The 17,737-nt window shown below is 38.3% G+C and overlaps 1 protein-coding gene across 1 annotated transcript in view; it reads left to right on the top strand.

Annotated features, from left to right (window-relative positions):
• The first annotated feature begins 3,820 nt into the window (after positions 1-3,820).
• The window catches only part of CLCA1 (chloride channel accessory 1), a 28,209-nt gene continuing 14,292 nt past the window's right edge, over positions 3,821-17,737 (top strand). Inside the window, exons 1-6 of the mRNA XM_070592795.1 lie at positions 3,821-4,170; positions 8,513-8,653; positions 8,823-8,970; positions 11,380-11,485; positions 15,800-15,977; positions 17,233-17,451. Of these exons, the coding sequence (XP_070448896.1) occupies positions 4,009-4,170; positions 8,513-8,653; positions 8,823-8,970; positions 11,380-11,485; positions 15,800-15,977; positions 17,233-17,451 (954 nt within the window). The 5' untranslated portion in view covers positions 3,821-4,008. The remainder of the gene's footprint in view (positions 4,171-8,512; positions 8,654-8,822; positions 8,971-11,379; positions 11,486-15,799; positions 15,978-17,232; positions 17,452-17,737) is intronic.

Raw genomic sequence — 17,737 nt, 5'->3', positions numbered from 1 at the left:
CCTTTGTAGAAAATCTATTGACTATATATGTGCAGGTCTATTTTGGACCTATATTCTATTCCATTGATCTATTTATCTATCCTTACATCAATACCACACATCTTAATTATTGTAGCTTTATAGTAAATCACTAAATCAAGTAATAAGCTCTCTAACTTTGCTTTTTCAAGAGTATTTGGCTATTCTAGATATAGATGTATTTCCATACATAGTTTAGAATAAACTTGTCAGTTTCTATAAAACCTTGCTGGAATTTTTAGGAAACTTATTAAATATAAGGTCAAAACACAAAAATCTATTATATTTCCATATACCAGCACTAAACAATTAGAAAATGAAAATTTATAAAAATACCATTTACAATAGCACCCCCCAAAAAACCTAGAAGTAAATCTAGTGAAAAATGCACAAGCCCTCTGCCCTGAAAACTATAAAACATGGTTGAAATCAATTAAATAAAACTTAAAATGAAGAGATATGCCATGTCCATGAATTGAAATACTTGATATTATAAAAATGCCAATTTTCCCAAAACTGATATATAAATTCAATGCAATCTTATAAAACTCAGCAGATTTTTTTTGGTGGAATTGACAAACTCATCCTAAATTTTATATTGAAATGCAAAGGACTTAACCAAAATGATCTTGAAGAAAAACAAATCTGGAACGTTTATACTATCAGATATCAAGACTTACAACACAGCAGTAGTTAAGACAATATGCTCCTGAGGTTAGGGTAGTCATATAGACCAGTGGAACAGAAAAGAGAATCCAGAAACAGACCTGCACATTTGCAGTCACCTCATTCACAACAAAAGCACAACTGCAATTCAGTGGGGGACAGTATGGTCCTTTTAATAAATGGTCTGGGCTATTGGCTATCCATAAAAGAAAACAAAACAAAAATATTGAATCTCACCACACACTCTACACAAAAAAATAATTTGAGATAGATCACAGAGCTAAATGTGAAATGTAAAGCAATAAGGCTTTTAGAAAAGAATATTGTATAATATTTTCATGAACTTGGAAAAGCCATCTTAAATATGACCCAAAAATATTACCCATAAAAGAAAAGATTAAATTGGACTCCAATAAAATTAGGAACCTCTGTTCATCTAAGGGAACCATTAAGGTAAGCCACAAATTGGAAAAAGATATTTGCAATATGTATATCCAACAAAGCACTCAACACCCAGAACATTTAAAGAACTCCTATAAACTAATAAGAAAAAGACAGTGTAATCAAAAATTGGGCAAAAAGACTTGAACAGGCCCTTCACAACAGAGGATATCCAAATGACCAAAAGGATATGAAAAGGTGCTTAACAACATTAGTCATCAGGGAACACGCAAATGAAAACCACAGTACAGTGTGATTACGTTCCCACCAGAGTAGCTAAAATTATAAAGACTGACAGTACCCAGTACCGGCAGAAATGTGGAGCTACAGGTACAACCACTTTGAGAAGTGTTTGGAAGATCAACTAAAGCTATGCCTATGTATATCCTGTGATGTAGCAGTTCCATTCTTGGTATAGATGCAACCGAAACGAGTGCTTATGTCTATGGAAGTTTTATTTACAACAGTCCCAAACAGGAAATAATCCAAGTGTTCATCAACAGCAGTTGGTAAGTAAATCGTGGTATATTCTTACAATGGAATGCAATAGAAAAAGAACATATTACTTTATATGCATATATATGCATGGCTGAATTTCATATATGCATATGCATGGCTGAATTTCATGCAGAAAATGTTACGTGAAAGTAGCCAGACAGACACTGTACTGTATATTTTTGTTTATATGAAGTTCAAAAATAGGTAAAATTAATCTACGTGCAATGGAGGTCAGAATAGCAATTACCATTTGGGGGTTTTTGACTAGAAGGAAGCACAAAAGAGACTTATCCTACGTACCCTGCTGGAAATACCTTACACCTTTGGTGAAAGCTTGTCTCTCAGGGTATTAACTACCTGAAGCTCTGGGTTGTGTCATCTGGCCCATCTAGGCTGCCTCTGACAAAGCCAGACCCCAGCTGCCACAGGGCAATGCTTTATGTGAGCCAAAGCCTCTGTGAATCTGTTTAGGCTGGACTTGGGCACCAGACAGAGTGGAACTGCCACTCCAGCCCAGTGGAGGCCATGCTAAACTGGGCCCTCTCCCTGGGAAAGCAGAGAAAAGCCGGTGGTGTTAGGAGATGAGGCAACTGTGGCAGCAGTATGGACTCCATTGAGCAAGCAGCCAAGGCCCAGCCAGCTGGGAATGCCAAGCAATTCTGGGGAGGCGCCTAAACTGGGTCCCTCACGCCAGATGACTCCCGTCATAGGCAAATGCAGCAGCCACAAACCAACAAGGGCAGGGCAGCTAAGGGCTCAGACCCCTCAGGAACAAAGGGTTGGGTTACACCGACAGGCAAACAAACACCACAGATGAGCCAAAATACTGGCTAAAAGTAAGGGAGATTGGTGATGAAGGAAGGAGATAAGAAATATCTATTTGCCTTGAGCTCTAGCAGCAGACACTGTAATTTATTTCAACAACTCTCTTGCTTTAAGTATTTTAGGAGATTGCAATTGACCACCACTTCGAAGGAGATTCTATGAATGATTGGACTTGTACTTTCTCTCAGGGAAAAAGGGAGAGAGTGTGTGCTCACAAAAAAATGCAAACTCTACATTATAATATTGGAGCTAGATAGTGTGAAAGAACATGAGTGGATGTGAGCAGTTCAAGGGGTTAATTGTATTGGACTCATCTTATTGACTTCCTTAGATTTTCTTAGTCCCACCAGTCTACTGGACCCTCGGTCAATTGCTCCTCCTCAGTCACTACCCACTCCTTGCAGGGCCAAGTGGTTCCACTGCCAGAGGTCAAGCAGACCGCTTGGCAGCCTTAGCTCCTCATACACCTCATACATACATAGGGCATGGTATCCCTCTTTCCAAGCAACTGCTGAAGGAGCTCGTTGACACAGCCAGGAAGTTCAGTGGAGTTGATCACCTATAGGAGATGAGAAGGAGCCAAACATTTTCCCTTCCTCCCTCCAATGGACTGTTCCAAGGCATGGTTTCTTTGCAACCCATTAGGAGACATCCTGGGTGGCAGGGCAGGTGCACCTGCAGGGTGGCTTACTGGTTCTCTTCATTGTTCCACAGTGGCCAGCTTAGTAACACTTCACCTTTCACTACTTCCCAGCCATCCCTGACTCATTCCCCCCTTTCCTCACTCTCATGGCTCTGTTTTCTAGGGAACCCAGGAAAGATACATATAGTTGGGGGTCTGAGATATTTTAGAATCTAAATTTTTTATGTCACATGTACAATAAATGCATACATTTAGTCAGTAAGCATTGAATAAATTATCTTCATATAAAAGCATATTTGGATCATCTGGACAACTGCTTTATAATTGAGTACTTCCACTCTATGTTGCTTGCTAATGCTTTTGGTGCAAGTGGATTGTCTAAGGGGCGCACCAGAGGTGCTGAGGTAATGTCAACATCAACGAGGATAAAAACAAAGACCACCATGAGGGATAACTGGATATGGTTTACACTTGACGAATGCTTACTGAATATGCAGAACAATCAGGCCTCCACTGGGCAGGTGGGGGCTGGAGGTGGCATTGGGCAAGTCAGTGTCCCAGGATGGGCAAACATTTGTAAGAAGCAAACATCTTTCCATAGCCAAGCTGCTTATCACCTGTGAGTCCTTCCAAGGAACCGGATGTGGGCTCCCCACCCTCATTCTGGCACAGGTGAAGTCAAAGTAAATGATCCGTTTAAAATGGAATATTTAAAAGTACACAGAATTTGAGACTAAGCTATCATTCCTCATATCGGAGATAAACACAATAGTGAAACAATTTTGGCTAAGAGGTTAAAGTCCTTTGATAAACTACCTCTGATAACTTGGAAGAACGTATGCCAATAAATTCATATAAATAGGGGTATAGAAGGATGCCTCCAAAACCAACGTTTTCCAAGGAGAGAAATCCAAGCAATGGGGTCATTTAAGAGTTCTGTTTTCATCTTGGTCCTTCACCTTCTGGAAGGGGCCCTGAGCAATTCACTCATTCATCTGAACAATAATGGTTATGAAGGCATTGTCATTGCAATTGACCCTAATGTGCCAGAAGATGAAACACTCATTCAACAAATAAAGGTAAGTTCAAAATGGCAGTTACCCATGATTTAAAAAAAAAAAAAAATTAAGCATAACGTTATGATACAGTGAACATGAGTTCTCTAACTCCAGCTGTGTGACACTGGTGAGTTATTTTCATGTCTGAGTCTGTTTCTTCAGCTATAAAATGTTAATAATACTTGACCATTAGGAGTCTTTGAGAGAAGAGAAAATAAAGGCAATGTATGTAACTTAGAGTTTGATACATGGTTGGCACTTAAAATGATGTCTACATTTATTGGCTGTGGATGATTTCACTGAAAATTATTTTGTTCAGCACTAAGGCAGAGCCTACAACATTTGCCAGATATTGTGAGATGGGCAGAGGATACCCTCCTTTGCCTGGTTTTACCGTTGGCTCATATCAAATTCTCCTTTTATTCTCCTAATTGTAACCCCCTTCTCTGTGATCCTAATAAAGAAGCCAAGGATAATATCTGCGACTTAATAATAACCCTGACCCTTCCAGTGGGAAGAAACCCTGCATTTGACCAGCACTAATGCAAGGATCCTCTCAGGGCTACTGAGCGGCCTCATCTCGTTTGTTACTTCTTCTATGGGGGAAGGAAATCCAGGGAAGAAGGCTCTTCCTGTCCTGGCAGGGGTGTCTAACTGTTGTAAGGTGGAGGGATTAGAGAGGTCGTGTACAACACTGAACAGTTAAGAATAAGAGGTAGATGCCTTATAAAAGACACCCTGGGGTCTGACTGTAGCGTATCAGTAGACTATCACTGATCAGTAGCATGTCAGAGGCAGTATCGTGTAATAAGCAAAAGTACTGTCTGTAAAATGGGGGTAAACATAAGTACCTTCCTCGTAGGATTTTGTGAGGATTAAATTTAATAGTGCACGCATATACAGGAAGCTGGGTGAAGGATATATGGGAATTCAGTACAATTTCTGTAGATCTTCTGTAAGTCTAAAATTATCTCAAAAATTTAAAAAAAGACTATAAAAATGCGCGCACAGAGCCTGGTACACAGTAAGAGCTCAGTAAATGGTGGGCACAGAAATCAGTCATCAGTCCCCCTTTTAATCCTTCTAGATGGAAAGGGCTCATCCATCCTAACCAAGCCGAAGGGACTGTGCCTTGTTTCTGGGCAAAATTTCCAAGTGTGAACTTGGAAGTTAAGACTGCAAGGACCCCCAAGGGTTGCCCCAAAGGTTCCTTGCTCTGAGCAGGAGCAAACCCAGAAAAATGCAGTTTGGAGAGAAGCCACCAAGAGGAGGTTAGCGGTGGAGAATTGCAGTAGTCGCGGGGTGAGGGAAAGTTTAATCGTTTAACTCGAAGACTGTCAGATATTACTGCCATCGGTAAAAGGAAAATTCATACTTTTTGAAATTTCTTAACAATCAGAAACGTTGGGTGAGTTTTTGATTGCTTCTAAACTTAGAAATGGCATCAGCAAAAATGAAGGAGCCACTTGGAGCAACAGACACGGAAAATGTGGGAGAAAAATGTGGCCAGCAAGTTTCTGTCTCTGGCTAGACAGTCAGTGGGGCTCAGGAACATATCAGAAGGAGAAGAGAGATGCCTTATCTCTAATGACAATGCCAATTTGTATTTATATGGTGCTTTAGAGCTTTCAAAGTGCTTTCACCCTATTATTTCTGGGGATTTCCTTCTGAGAAATCTACTTCTCACTACAACTATTAAGTTGGCTTTCTGGTTTGAGTCCTAAATGAGCATGGTATGAGATAAGTTGGTTTCCACACTTGCTTCTCTGTAACTGGAACACGTTCACGGGCAATAGTGTGGTCAGAGTCCCAAAGTGAGTAGTTCATCAAAGTGAGTTCCTCCCTCTTTGATGTTCCAGATCTGCAGAGTTAAGGGATCTCATCTTGGGCTTTGCTACCTTGCCTGGCCATTCCTCACTGTCTGCTCCAACAACCTTCTTTCTGAGGGGAGACTCTCCCCCTGGTGCCCTTATGGGGACAGAAGTCTCTAAGTCAGCTCTTAAATACTTCCTTCGGCAGCACAATCCTCAACGTTTCTCCACCTACAAGTCCAGCAGACGGCGCTGCAGCAGTTCCGTCCGCTGCACCTGCGCTCCTGTCAGGTTTAGTTGAAGCAGTGAAAGCACACTTCATAAGATGAGGGAGTGAGGGTCAGGGAGAAACAGGCTCTCTCTCTGTCGTGCACACAAACACACACACACACAAGACACACAGTGGGAGTAGTCTGGGGTCTCCTCAATTCGTGTGAGCCCAGGTACCTCCTGTCTTGGCACTCCCGGACAGTTCGCCAAGCGTCATAATTGCTTCATTCATTGATTTGTTCGTTCATCCAGCAGGTATTTACAGAGCATCTACATTATGTCAGGTAGCAGGAATCTAGTGGTGAACAATATACTAACCCTATTCTTAAGGAATCTCCAGCCTATCCCATAAACTGTCATCTTCAACCTTCTCTCAGCCTCGAGTCTATTTGAATATGAGGTCACTCTCAAAATCTGGAACAGATGCCAAAGCAAAGATCCCTAGTTAATGTTTCCATTGAAACACGGAAGACAACAGCATTCCTTGCTGCTTAGTCTCCCTCCTGGGAGGCACTGAAAATTCACATTTCACAAGCCAAATTGTAATATGATACTCCAACATAGGAAGTTTTATATCTACTTTTCAACTTTTTGGTGATCCTGATTCAGTGTTTTTATTTTTCAAAATGATACAATGTTAAATTCTCCTAGTGATTGTTAAAAATCTGGCTTTTTGGAAGAAGAACATGCAAATCAATATGAGAACTTTTATAAAACTAGCAAGGCAACCATTATTATCACTACTGGAAAAGAGGGAAACTGAGGCTCAGAGAGACAAAATAAATCCCCCAAGTTTATCCCGTTAGGAAGTGGCACAGCAGGGCTCACCTCTGCATCAACACCTGAGTCCTGCTTCCCCACATAATGATGAACTGTCTCTGCCCCTAAGGCCGACCCCACTAGGCACTGGAGTCTAATCACTCTGGTCTGCTCCAGGAAGGACTTTCCTCCTGCGACATCCCTTTTTCCTCTTGGATTATTGGGGATTTTTCCATTAGCATATACATATGCTATAATAGTTCTCGTTTTTTAAAGAACCAAACCAAACCAAACTCCCTCGTCCTGAAGTCCTCCTTCAGCGACTGCTTCATTCCTCCATTCTCCTTTACTTTAAAGAAAAACTTCCTGACCTCTTGTCTGTATTCACTGCCTCCACTTACTCACCTTCCCCTCTCTTGAATTCACTCATGTGGAGCTGTCATCTCCATTCCACTAAGTGGCTCATGCAGGGCGTCAAATCTATCGGTCAGTTCTTAGTCCTCATCTTACTCGATTGCTTAGCAGCATTTGACACCGATGATCACTCTCTCCTCCTGGAAATACTCTCACCCCATGCCTTCTGATTTCCTTCCAATGCACCAGCTGCTCCTTCCGAGTCTCCTTTGCTGGCTCCATGTCTGCCCACCTCTAAAAGCTGGTGGCTCCTGGCACTCAGTCTTCAGTCCTCTTCTTCCTCTGTCTACACTTGCTTTTGAGGCCAGTGGTTTCAGTTCTAATGGACCCAATGCCCCTTTCAATAATAAATATCTTTTAATTCTCTCTCTACTATCTTGTCATGATGCATCTCAGCTCTTTCATTGTAGAGAAATGAAGTTAGGTGTAATTTAAAAAGAAATTACATAATTTTGGCACTTCCTCATATCTGACACTTAGTACTAAACTAAAAATAAATACTATCCTAACATTTGGTTAGCCCCTAAATTATTCCAGGAGTCAGAGGGTATTGAAGTCATATTCATTTTCATTTGAATTTCTCTCCCGGTACTACTTGGTGTGAGACCTTGAGACTTATACTTTCTAATTCTTAGTTTCTGTCTAAAGGTTTATTGATCCTCAAAGGATCAAACGAGATGAAACTAATAGCTTACATTTCAGAAGCACTTGTGCTAAGTAAACACGGTTCCAAATGCTTTTTTGACTTCATTTGATCCCACAACAAACTTATGAGCTAGTCACTGTAATATTTTCCATTTTATAAATGGGGAAACTGATGCTCAAGAGGGCTCAAGGAAATCGCCTGATGTCCCACAGTAAGTTGTGGAGCCAGAATTAGTGTCAGCCTCAGGAATCTGCATTGTCAACCATTATACTGTGACACAGAGTGTGTGGCAAATGCTAAAAAAAGGTTAGTTATTATTATCAATGAAAGGTATTTCCACATTTTCCCCTCCCATTCTGATGCAAAATACAATGCAAAATAGAGATGTAAATTTGAATGATTGGTAAGTTTGTCTGTTTTCAGTCACAACTGTGCTTTTTATGTATGTTTTCTTTTGTCCCAGGACATGGTGACCCAGGCATCTCCATATCTCTTTGAAGCTACAGAAAAAAGATTCTATTTCAAAAACGTTGCCATTTTGGTTCCTGAAAATTGGAAGACAAAACCTGAGTATGAGAGACCAAAACTCGAGACCTACAAAAATGTGAGAACATCAAGTTCCTTTTTCAAATTCAATTTTCTTTTGTGATTCAGATTTTTTCCATCAAAATGTTCTAGAAGCAAATGAAATTGATTCAAAATATTCCAGTGTGAATAAGGTCAATTCATTTACTGAAATTTTGTAATGATAAAAGCTTTTTCTTAAATTTTAGGCTGATGTTCTAGTTGCTGAACCTAATCCTCCAGGCAATGATCAACCCTACACTGAACAGATGGGAAAATGCGGAGAAAAGGGCGAAAGAATTTATTTCACTCCTGACTTCTTAGCAGGAAAAAGGTTGGATGAATATGGACCACAAGGTATGGGTAGGGGTGAAATATTCTGTTGTGTTTCTCATAATTGAATAATTTTATGTTCCAAGTAGATCAAAATTAGCATTATCTTTCTGAGTAAGCACATATAAGCCAAATAAACTATTTTGGCATGTGTTTTCACTTAAAACAGGGATTCAGAAGGGTGCATTTCTGTTAAAAATGTAATTTCTTCATATTCTGCATACTTGTGTAAATATGGCATTTTTAATCTTTAGAAATTATTATCAGATAGTATTAGTATCAGAAATTAATTGTAAAATAAGTTAATTTGTAGTATCAGGTTTCTATGAATCTGTGGGGAAACTCATCTGAACAAATTAAACTTCCTGCCTGAAATTCAGGTTGTAGCCACTAGATGACAGACACAGATGCACAGTGCTCTCAGACTTTTATGTGCATTCATATTTATAAACGGATTGTTAAAAATGCAGATTCTGATTCAGCAGGTGAGGGGTGGGACTCAAGAATCTGCATTTTTAACAAGCTCCCAAGTGATGCTGATAATACTCAACCATGGACCACATTTTGAGTAGCAGAAAGAACATCCTTGGAGTTCAGCTCTCAAAACCTATAACTAAGGAAAAAAAGTCCAATTTTCCTTCACAAAATGAACTCTTTTTCATTCCCATATGAGCTATACAGAGCAATCTTTGGAAAACAAACAAGCAATGGAGTATATATAATATATACTTTCCAAGTTGAATCAAATGTGATTAATATTAACTAATAAGGTTAAGTGATAACTAGTAGTAGGTTTCTTTACTATCTTGGACAGGTTGGAACTAGTTTGATTTACTTCATTTAAATAGTCAAAGCAGAGGAAAGAAACAAGCAAACGAAAGAGCCCTGCGCCTTCTGACCTCACCCCCAAATCCTTACAGACCTTATCAGAAAGATAAAGCCTTGCCAAACATACTTCTTTATTGTTCTTCCACAACACTCCATTTCACCTCCATGACGGGAACAGAAAACTCCCAATGTATGGCTCAATAAATAGGTGTTGAATTGATTTACCTAACTGCCCCATCCCACTCCTGGGCATCGTGGTCATCATATATAATGTCATTCCTTTCTAATCTCTCCTTTCTGTACTGTAATCCACATCTGCTCTCTCACAATCTTGCCTTTGCTTTAAGAGGCCACTGGGTGTTCCCCAGCACCTACAGAATAAAGTCCAAAGCCTTAGTGTGAGATACTAGGGCCTCCTTACTATGTACCCCCTCACATAACCCTCCAAATTCAGCCTACCCAGGAATTTACCTTCCAGAAAAACTGAGCATAAGTCACTAAGATTCATCCAAATTTAACAAATACTCATTGAGTGCCTATTACATTCTAGACACTATGTGCCCAGACATGACAATGAAGTCATGGTGCCTGTCCTCATGGAGACAAGTGTCTAGTGTGAGAGACTGGCAAGTAAGCAGTAATGACAGTATAATGTGACAAGTGCCATAATGGAATATAATGAAAGTGCAAAGGAGGGTGACCTGGACTGGTTTGGGGATGTCAGAGAAGGCTTCTGGGTAGATATAAGCTTGATTTTGAAAGAAGAGTAAGAGTTGTTCAGGCAGAGATGGGGAGAGAGTATTCCAAGCAAAGAAAAAATATATAAAAAGACCAGAGATAAGCAAAAGCATGGTGTGGCTTTAGAAAGTAAAAGAAATTCAGGAATTCATTATAGAGTTTTGGAACTGGGTGGAAAACTGTAAGAAATCTGGCTGCAAAGAGGAGCAGGGCCTGTATCATCAGGGACCTTGTGTACCATGTTGAGAAGTTGGACTTAACCCTGAGTACCATAGGGAAGCCATTGATAACTGAAGACATGGAGGCCAGGTGGGTGGCTATTGCAGTAATTCAGGAGTAAGTGGCAATGAGACTGGAAAGATGAGAATAGGTCAAAGCAAACGCAGAGGTAGAGTAGGCAGGCCTCGAGGTTTGACCAGATATGAGCCATACGAGAGAAGACCTATTGGGGATGCTGCCCTGGCTGCCCTGTGAGTGCTCTGGCTCCTATAAGAGGTCCATAGTGACCTCCACGATTACACCTGCATCATTAGGGATTTTAGTTATCTGATCACGTGTGTCATCTGCTAGATCATGAGCTATGTCAGAACAGGGCAGCTGTTTCATCTTTGTATGAACAGCTGTCTGGTGCTTACTTGGTGCCTACTTAACATTTGATGAGCCAACACAAGTAGTTACATTTTACAGAAGTGTGCCGTTGTCATATTAGATTTTTCTTTCTAAGGAACCTTTAACTTTTCAAACCTTTAACTAAAAAAATTAACATAGCAAAGCATAATAATGTTCAGAAGAACTGCTTTCTCCCAGTGTGAGAAGCTAATTTTGCCATTCTTATTGTAATCAGGTGTTTAAAATATTTTCTCACAGGAAGGGTATTTGTCCACGAATGGGCTCATCTACGATGGGGACTATTTAATGAGTACAATGATGACCAGAAATTCTACTTATCCAATAAAGAAATCAAACCAGTAAAGTATGTATTATATTTTGTTTTAACTTTTGCCAAACTATTCTAAATTGCAACCAATTTTTTCCTGAATTGATTACTTCAAAAGTATCAGTCTTTCAGGTGTACATCCTTGTATTTCAACTTCTGTATACATTGAATCATGTTCACCACCAAAAGTCTAGTTTCCATCCATTACCATACGATATACAGAAGTCAAAATGTAATGATGTACACTTGAAATTTATACAATGTTATAAGCCAATGTTACCACAATAAAAAAAAAATCAGTCTTTTGTCTTATTTTCTATCTCTCATTCTCTCTTAGCACCTTCCTTTTCAGATTCCCACAAAACTACCACTTTTGCTCACTTTACAAGTGCTTCAGTTGAATTCTTTACTCTGTAGCTACAAATCTTTTGCCTCTTTTTGTGTGTGTACAACCATAAGAAATCCACAGGGGTATGTTCGGTGTCTCTATCTTCCTCTATCAGAATCTGTGACATAAACAAAGCTAGTGGGCTCTTCCATGCCTTGGGGGCAGAATGATGTCTATGTGGACTTTGTCAGTATGAATGGACCTGGGAGAGATTGTGGAACTTACCTGAAAGACAATCTAAATATTAAAACAAAACAGAAAACATCTCCCAATTTGAATTAAACCCTGTACAGTGTCAGTAGAAAGCAGATCGAATCCTTGGAAAATGCTCTTGTCTGCAATGATTTTATGAGCGAGTTCTTGCAACCAACAGTTTCAGTGAATATAAATTGCTTTAGTACAAACATAAAAGATAGGGAACATCCTAATTTATTTTAGAGAGCTAACATCACTCAGATACTAAAATCTGACAGATGGCATGAAAAAGAATTCTGTAGATACAGCTTTCTAAGAAGATTTTAAATAATAGCATAGTAAATTATATCTCGTAGAATTAAGAGAATAACAAACATGCTAAGGTCAAGTAAGAAGTCTCCCAGAAATCCGAAAACACTATGGTATTAGGTAAGTAATTAATATAGGGCATTGAGTAAAGAAGAAAAATAAATGATTATTCTAATAGATTCTCAAAAGGAATTGGATAACCTTGCATATTTATGCCTAGTTAAAAAATAGCAATCTCTTTGTAAAGACTAGAAGTTGGTACAATGCCCCTCCACTTCTGCTTTCAGTTCTGCTTGCCTGATGACTCTTTAAGGAGATGCACTCAGCTTTGGTTCTGTTCTTGTCTTTACTTGGTACAATTGTTTCCAAGGGGAGCTGTGCTGGGCTCAGAGCTCAGCTTTGGCTTCCCATTTCTCCCACAGGAACATTACTACTCTCCACTTTTCCCTTTCTTTAGTACATTCAAAGTCTGTCAGCCTGGTTCACTTCCATTATATTTTCCCTGATTGTTACATCATTTCAGGCATAAGTAGACACTAAATGCCTCCTGGAGCCATGAATACCAGATTCCTTTAGCTTGTTCCCTCTGCACTACATAGACCACACCTTAGGGTCACTTCCCCAATGTGATCATATGTTGGATGGACCTTCCAAATCTCAGCCAAGATGCCATTTCAAACCTGATGTCTACCTTTCCCACTACTCTTTTCTATGCTTCCAGACAGTTAGACACTGTATACTCCCTCAAGAGAAAAGCTGATCAGTACATATTCCTTTCTAGAGATATTTTAGAAATATCTACATATACAGCATGTTGCTTATTTCATGGATAACATTAGGAAAGTTGACATGATGACCATGCCCTCTTAAAAAGAAATTTTATTATAACATATTAATAATATTGCTCCTTATCCAAATTTTTTTGATTATTTTTAAGGCCTAGAAGCAATCACAAAAATGACAGCACCGCCCACAATAGAAGGTTACTTCCTTCATATGATATAGAACATTAATTAAAAGCCAATAGCCTACATCATATTTAACAGGGAAACATTAGAGACATACTCAGGAATAAGAAAAGGATGGCCACTATTAGCACAGTTATCTAACCTTATTTAGAAAGTTGTAGCCAATGCAATAACACATGAAACTGAAGAGGTAAAAAAAGGAGCCACTAGAAAAGAAGAGAGAAAATTGCTTTTAGGCAGATGATATGTGGTTCACTTAGAAAACCCAAGGGAACAAATAGAAGTTAGAATTGATAAGGAAAGTCAATCTTCTAACTTTAGGAGATACAAAATGAATATTCAAATTGCCTTCCCATATATGAACAGTAACAGGTTCAAAAATATAATGGAAAAAATACTTCATTCAAGATAGCAATTAAAGGTGTAGGGAAAACTAAGAAATGTGGAAGTCATTTTTTAAGAAAACTACAAAATTCTTCTAAAAGATTTAAAAGAAAATCAAGATATATTGAGAGACTTTCAATTCACGGAAGCTGTAAATTCAACCCAAATTAATACAGGTTTTATGAAACTCTAGTCAAAAGTACATCCATTTTTACCACATTTTTAAAATCTGTGAGTTCATTCAGTAGATAATAGCTAAGAACATTTTTGAAAAAGAGTAGTAACAGAGGGAACATTTACTTATTGAATTTTAAATATACTATAAAGCTACATTAATTAAAACAATGTGGTCTGACAGACATACATAAAAACTTACTTTTTAATATAACTAGAATTACAAATCTATGAGGAAAGGCAGAATTTCTTAAGATATCAGGACAATTTTTAACTGTGTTTGGGGAAAAAATTAACAGACCCTCTTCCAATGAGATTGACTCATTAAATATAAAAAACAAAATCGTAACAACAATTAGAATATTAATAAATATTAAAATCCTATATGGTGAACATCTTCCTATGCATTCAAGAATTGGAAAAAGACATAACTAAAAGAATAATACATTTGACTAAATATAAACCAAAAATTTTGTTGCACACAAATCAAACATAAACTAAATAAAAAGATAAAAAGCAGAAAAAGATATTTTCAAAAATTAGAAAACGAGGCTTTTAAAAGCTTAGTATTGTAACATATAAGGAACCTTTAAAAACCAGTAGGAAAATAATAACACCCTAATAGAAAAATAGACACAGGAGAATAATAAATAATTCACCAAAGAATAAGTAAAAACAGCCAGTAAACATATAAAAGGTGTTCATACTTGCTAGTAATGAAAGAGGTGCAAATTGGACAAAGATGAGAATCATTGGTTGCCTTTCAGTTACTCTCAGCGGGATGAGCGCTTTCACAGATGGTTGTGAGAAGCATAAATTAGCACAACTTCCCTGGGAAGCAATTTTGTGACACATATCTAATCTCTAAAATTTTTCCTATTTCTTGATCCTTGATTCCTATTTCGTATTTGAAAATCCATTTTAAGGGAAATGATGGAACCAACTGTAGCAACAGACTTTAAACCACTCACACTTGTGGTTCTGATAATTTACTCTGGGAATCAATCATGCAGCAAATGTGGAAATAGAGCCAAAACTTTATACGAAATTTTATTTATTCATTGGAGTTTTATTCTTAGATCTGACAAATTGGGAGGAAACCAAATTAAACAAATTAGGCTAAATTCATATTATCGTATCTAAACATGAAATTATTAAAATCGTGTTTTGAAAGAATATTATGAACTATAATAATGTATTAAATTTTTAAATATACTAGCATACTAAGTTTTTAAAAGCAGGAAGCACAGCTGCATGTGCAAAGGTACGCTGGTGCATAGAGAGAGAAGGAAATGCTTCAACCTGTAAGTTGTTTATTTCTGATCATGGGACATGATTGTTTTTCTTTTCTTCTTTACACTTCTTTGCTATTTTCCAAATTTTCTATGGTGTTCATATATTGTTTATATATTCAAAAAAGTAAGATGTAAGCAAAAAGCATTATTATAACAGCAACAAAAGTCTTAAGCATGCAACATAAAGAAAAATCCAAAATACCTATGAACATACAAGAACTGTGCAAAAAATGTATGACATGAACTAATTAGAAAAAAACAAATCAGAGAATGTGAGCAAGCCTTTTGAGGGAAATCAAAGAGGGCTCCTGACGTTCCAGGAATGAGGGGACTCGATTAGGGGGTGCCTCAGGACGTTGATCCGTATTCATTCTAACAGCAACCATAAACCAGACTTAGCTTTCCTGCTGCGTAGAAACAAATTCTGATACCATTTTGGGAACCCCTCAGATAACTGTCTGGCAAACAGAAATGACTCTGATGAGAATTGATTAATTTTGCTCTGTAAGGGGATGTATTTGTTTCTTGGATTATGAGAGGAGATCAGAGACAAGGCCATCTGTCAGAAATTGATCACAGAGTCTAACCTTTTGAAATGATTACATCACCTAAACATCTAACCTTCATGTATTTTCAGATGTTCAGCAGATATTGCTGGTAAAAATGTGGTAAACCACTGTCAGGGAGGCAGCTGTGCCACCAAACCATGCAGACGCGACAGAGTAACAGGGCTGTATGCGCAAGAATGTGAGTTCATACCAGATGAACAGCAGACTGAGAAGGCTTCCATAATGTTTTCACAAAGTATTGATTCTGTAAGTACCTTGTTCTTTTTTTTTTTTTTTTTTCTTGGCACTTATGAATTTAGTGAGGTTTTTATCCCAGAAGCTGCAAGAGAGGATAAATCTCAGGAAATCAATGAGCAGCTGATTCTCTGGGGGATAAGCTGGGAGTATGGAATCAGGGATGAAGTCTCATCTTCCCTCACCCCTTCCATAGATCCATTCTTGCTTCTCTGTTACCTCCCTTCCACTAGCCCTTAGTTGAAGTGCTTAGAATTACTTCAAGTGTCCTTAAAGGCAGACAAGCACAAAAATTCTTAGTTAAATAAGAAATTTACCCATGGGCATCAGGCACTTCTCTTTGTTAGTTAATAAGGACGTGATCACTAGCCTTTAATTTAGCTTTTAGGGATCTCTTTCCAGCCTGCAAATTGGCTTTTGGTTGTTAACTGAAATTTTCTATCTTTTTAAGAGTCTTGGTGCCTTTAGGGAGTTTGTACATAGTTTTAATAGCTTTAAATAGTTTTAAAATACTTAATCTTTTTAAATGAGTAGCTGGTCATAAAATGAAGTTGACTAATTATCTATATTAGTGCTAAATATATACTTCAGCAGATTTGCACAAACTGAGATCAAATGCATCAGGCAACTGACTTTAGCAGCGAGCCCCTCCCATCACCCAGTCTCTTACATAGAATTACGTGTTTCTTTTGGAATAAAGGGTGAAGTATCTTGCAAGAGTCTGTCAATAACAATATGGTGTAAGTTTTTAAAGGGTGTAAGTTTTTAAAGTGTGACGTACTGTGGTTCACGAGGCCCAACCTTCAGCCTGGCTTTGCAATCTGTTCCCAGACTTACTCAGAAGCTTCCAAGCTTCCAAGAGGCGGCCCAGATTATGTGTTTTAAATTAACCACAGAGTTAAATCTGATGCACAGTTGGGTTTGGGAACCTCTGCCTGGGGTTTACACAAAAGTTTTTCAGGTTTCCTTGCTCAAAAGGAGCCGTACTGATAATATGGAACACTACCAAAACAACCTGAAAAATGCAAATAAAGACAAAAATAAGCATTTTACAGCTAATGATCACTTTCTAAATTACCAGCATCCCAAATATCTGGGATTTTTCATTGAATGACAATACTGTAAGGTCACTGAGAGGAGGAACTTCTTTGTATACTGTGCCTCATTTTTTCATCCCCCAAATGCTAGATGTAGATTCAAATTATTAAAGATTTTCGTAAGTAGTTTACTGCTGTCTCTATCATTTTCTATCAATTGACAATTTCAGGTGGTTGAATTCTGTACAGAAGAAAACCACAATAGAGAAGCCCCAAACATGCAAAACCAGAGATGCAATCTCCGAAGTACATGGGAAGTGATTCGTGATTCTGAGGACTTTAAGAAAACCACTCCTATGACGGCACAGCCACCCCAGCCCACTTTCTCACTGCTGCAGATTGGACAAAGAATTGTGTGTTTAGTCCTTGATAAATCTGGAAGCATGGCGGTACGTTCAATGAGTCTTGCTTGGTCTTCTGGATGCTGGTCTCACATTTGTGCACCATATGATCTGCACCACAACGGGGAACTGGCTAGGAAGAAATACAGTCCCAAAGGTCACAACAGTTATGATAACGTTGCCATCAGAATTGCATATCTCAACTTTCTTCAACAAAAATTCAGCATCAAGTGTCTCATTTGACAAATTAGCTTTCAATTTATGAGCAAAGATCTGATGAATCACTTAGCCTTAACATTTTTTAAGTTTCACTGACAATATGTATGTCTATGGA

Source organism: Equus przewalskii, chromosome 24 (assembly GCF_037783145.1).
Source record: "Equus przewalskii isolate Varuska chromosome 24, EquPr2, whole genome shotgun sequence".
Lineage (NCBI taxonomy): Eukaryota > Metazoa > Chordata > Mammalia > Perissodactyla > Equidae > Equus > Equus przewalskii.
The sequence above is the reverse complement of the archived record's forward strand: the minus strand, read 5'-3'. Positions and strand labels throughout refer to the sequence as shown.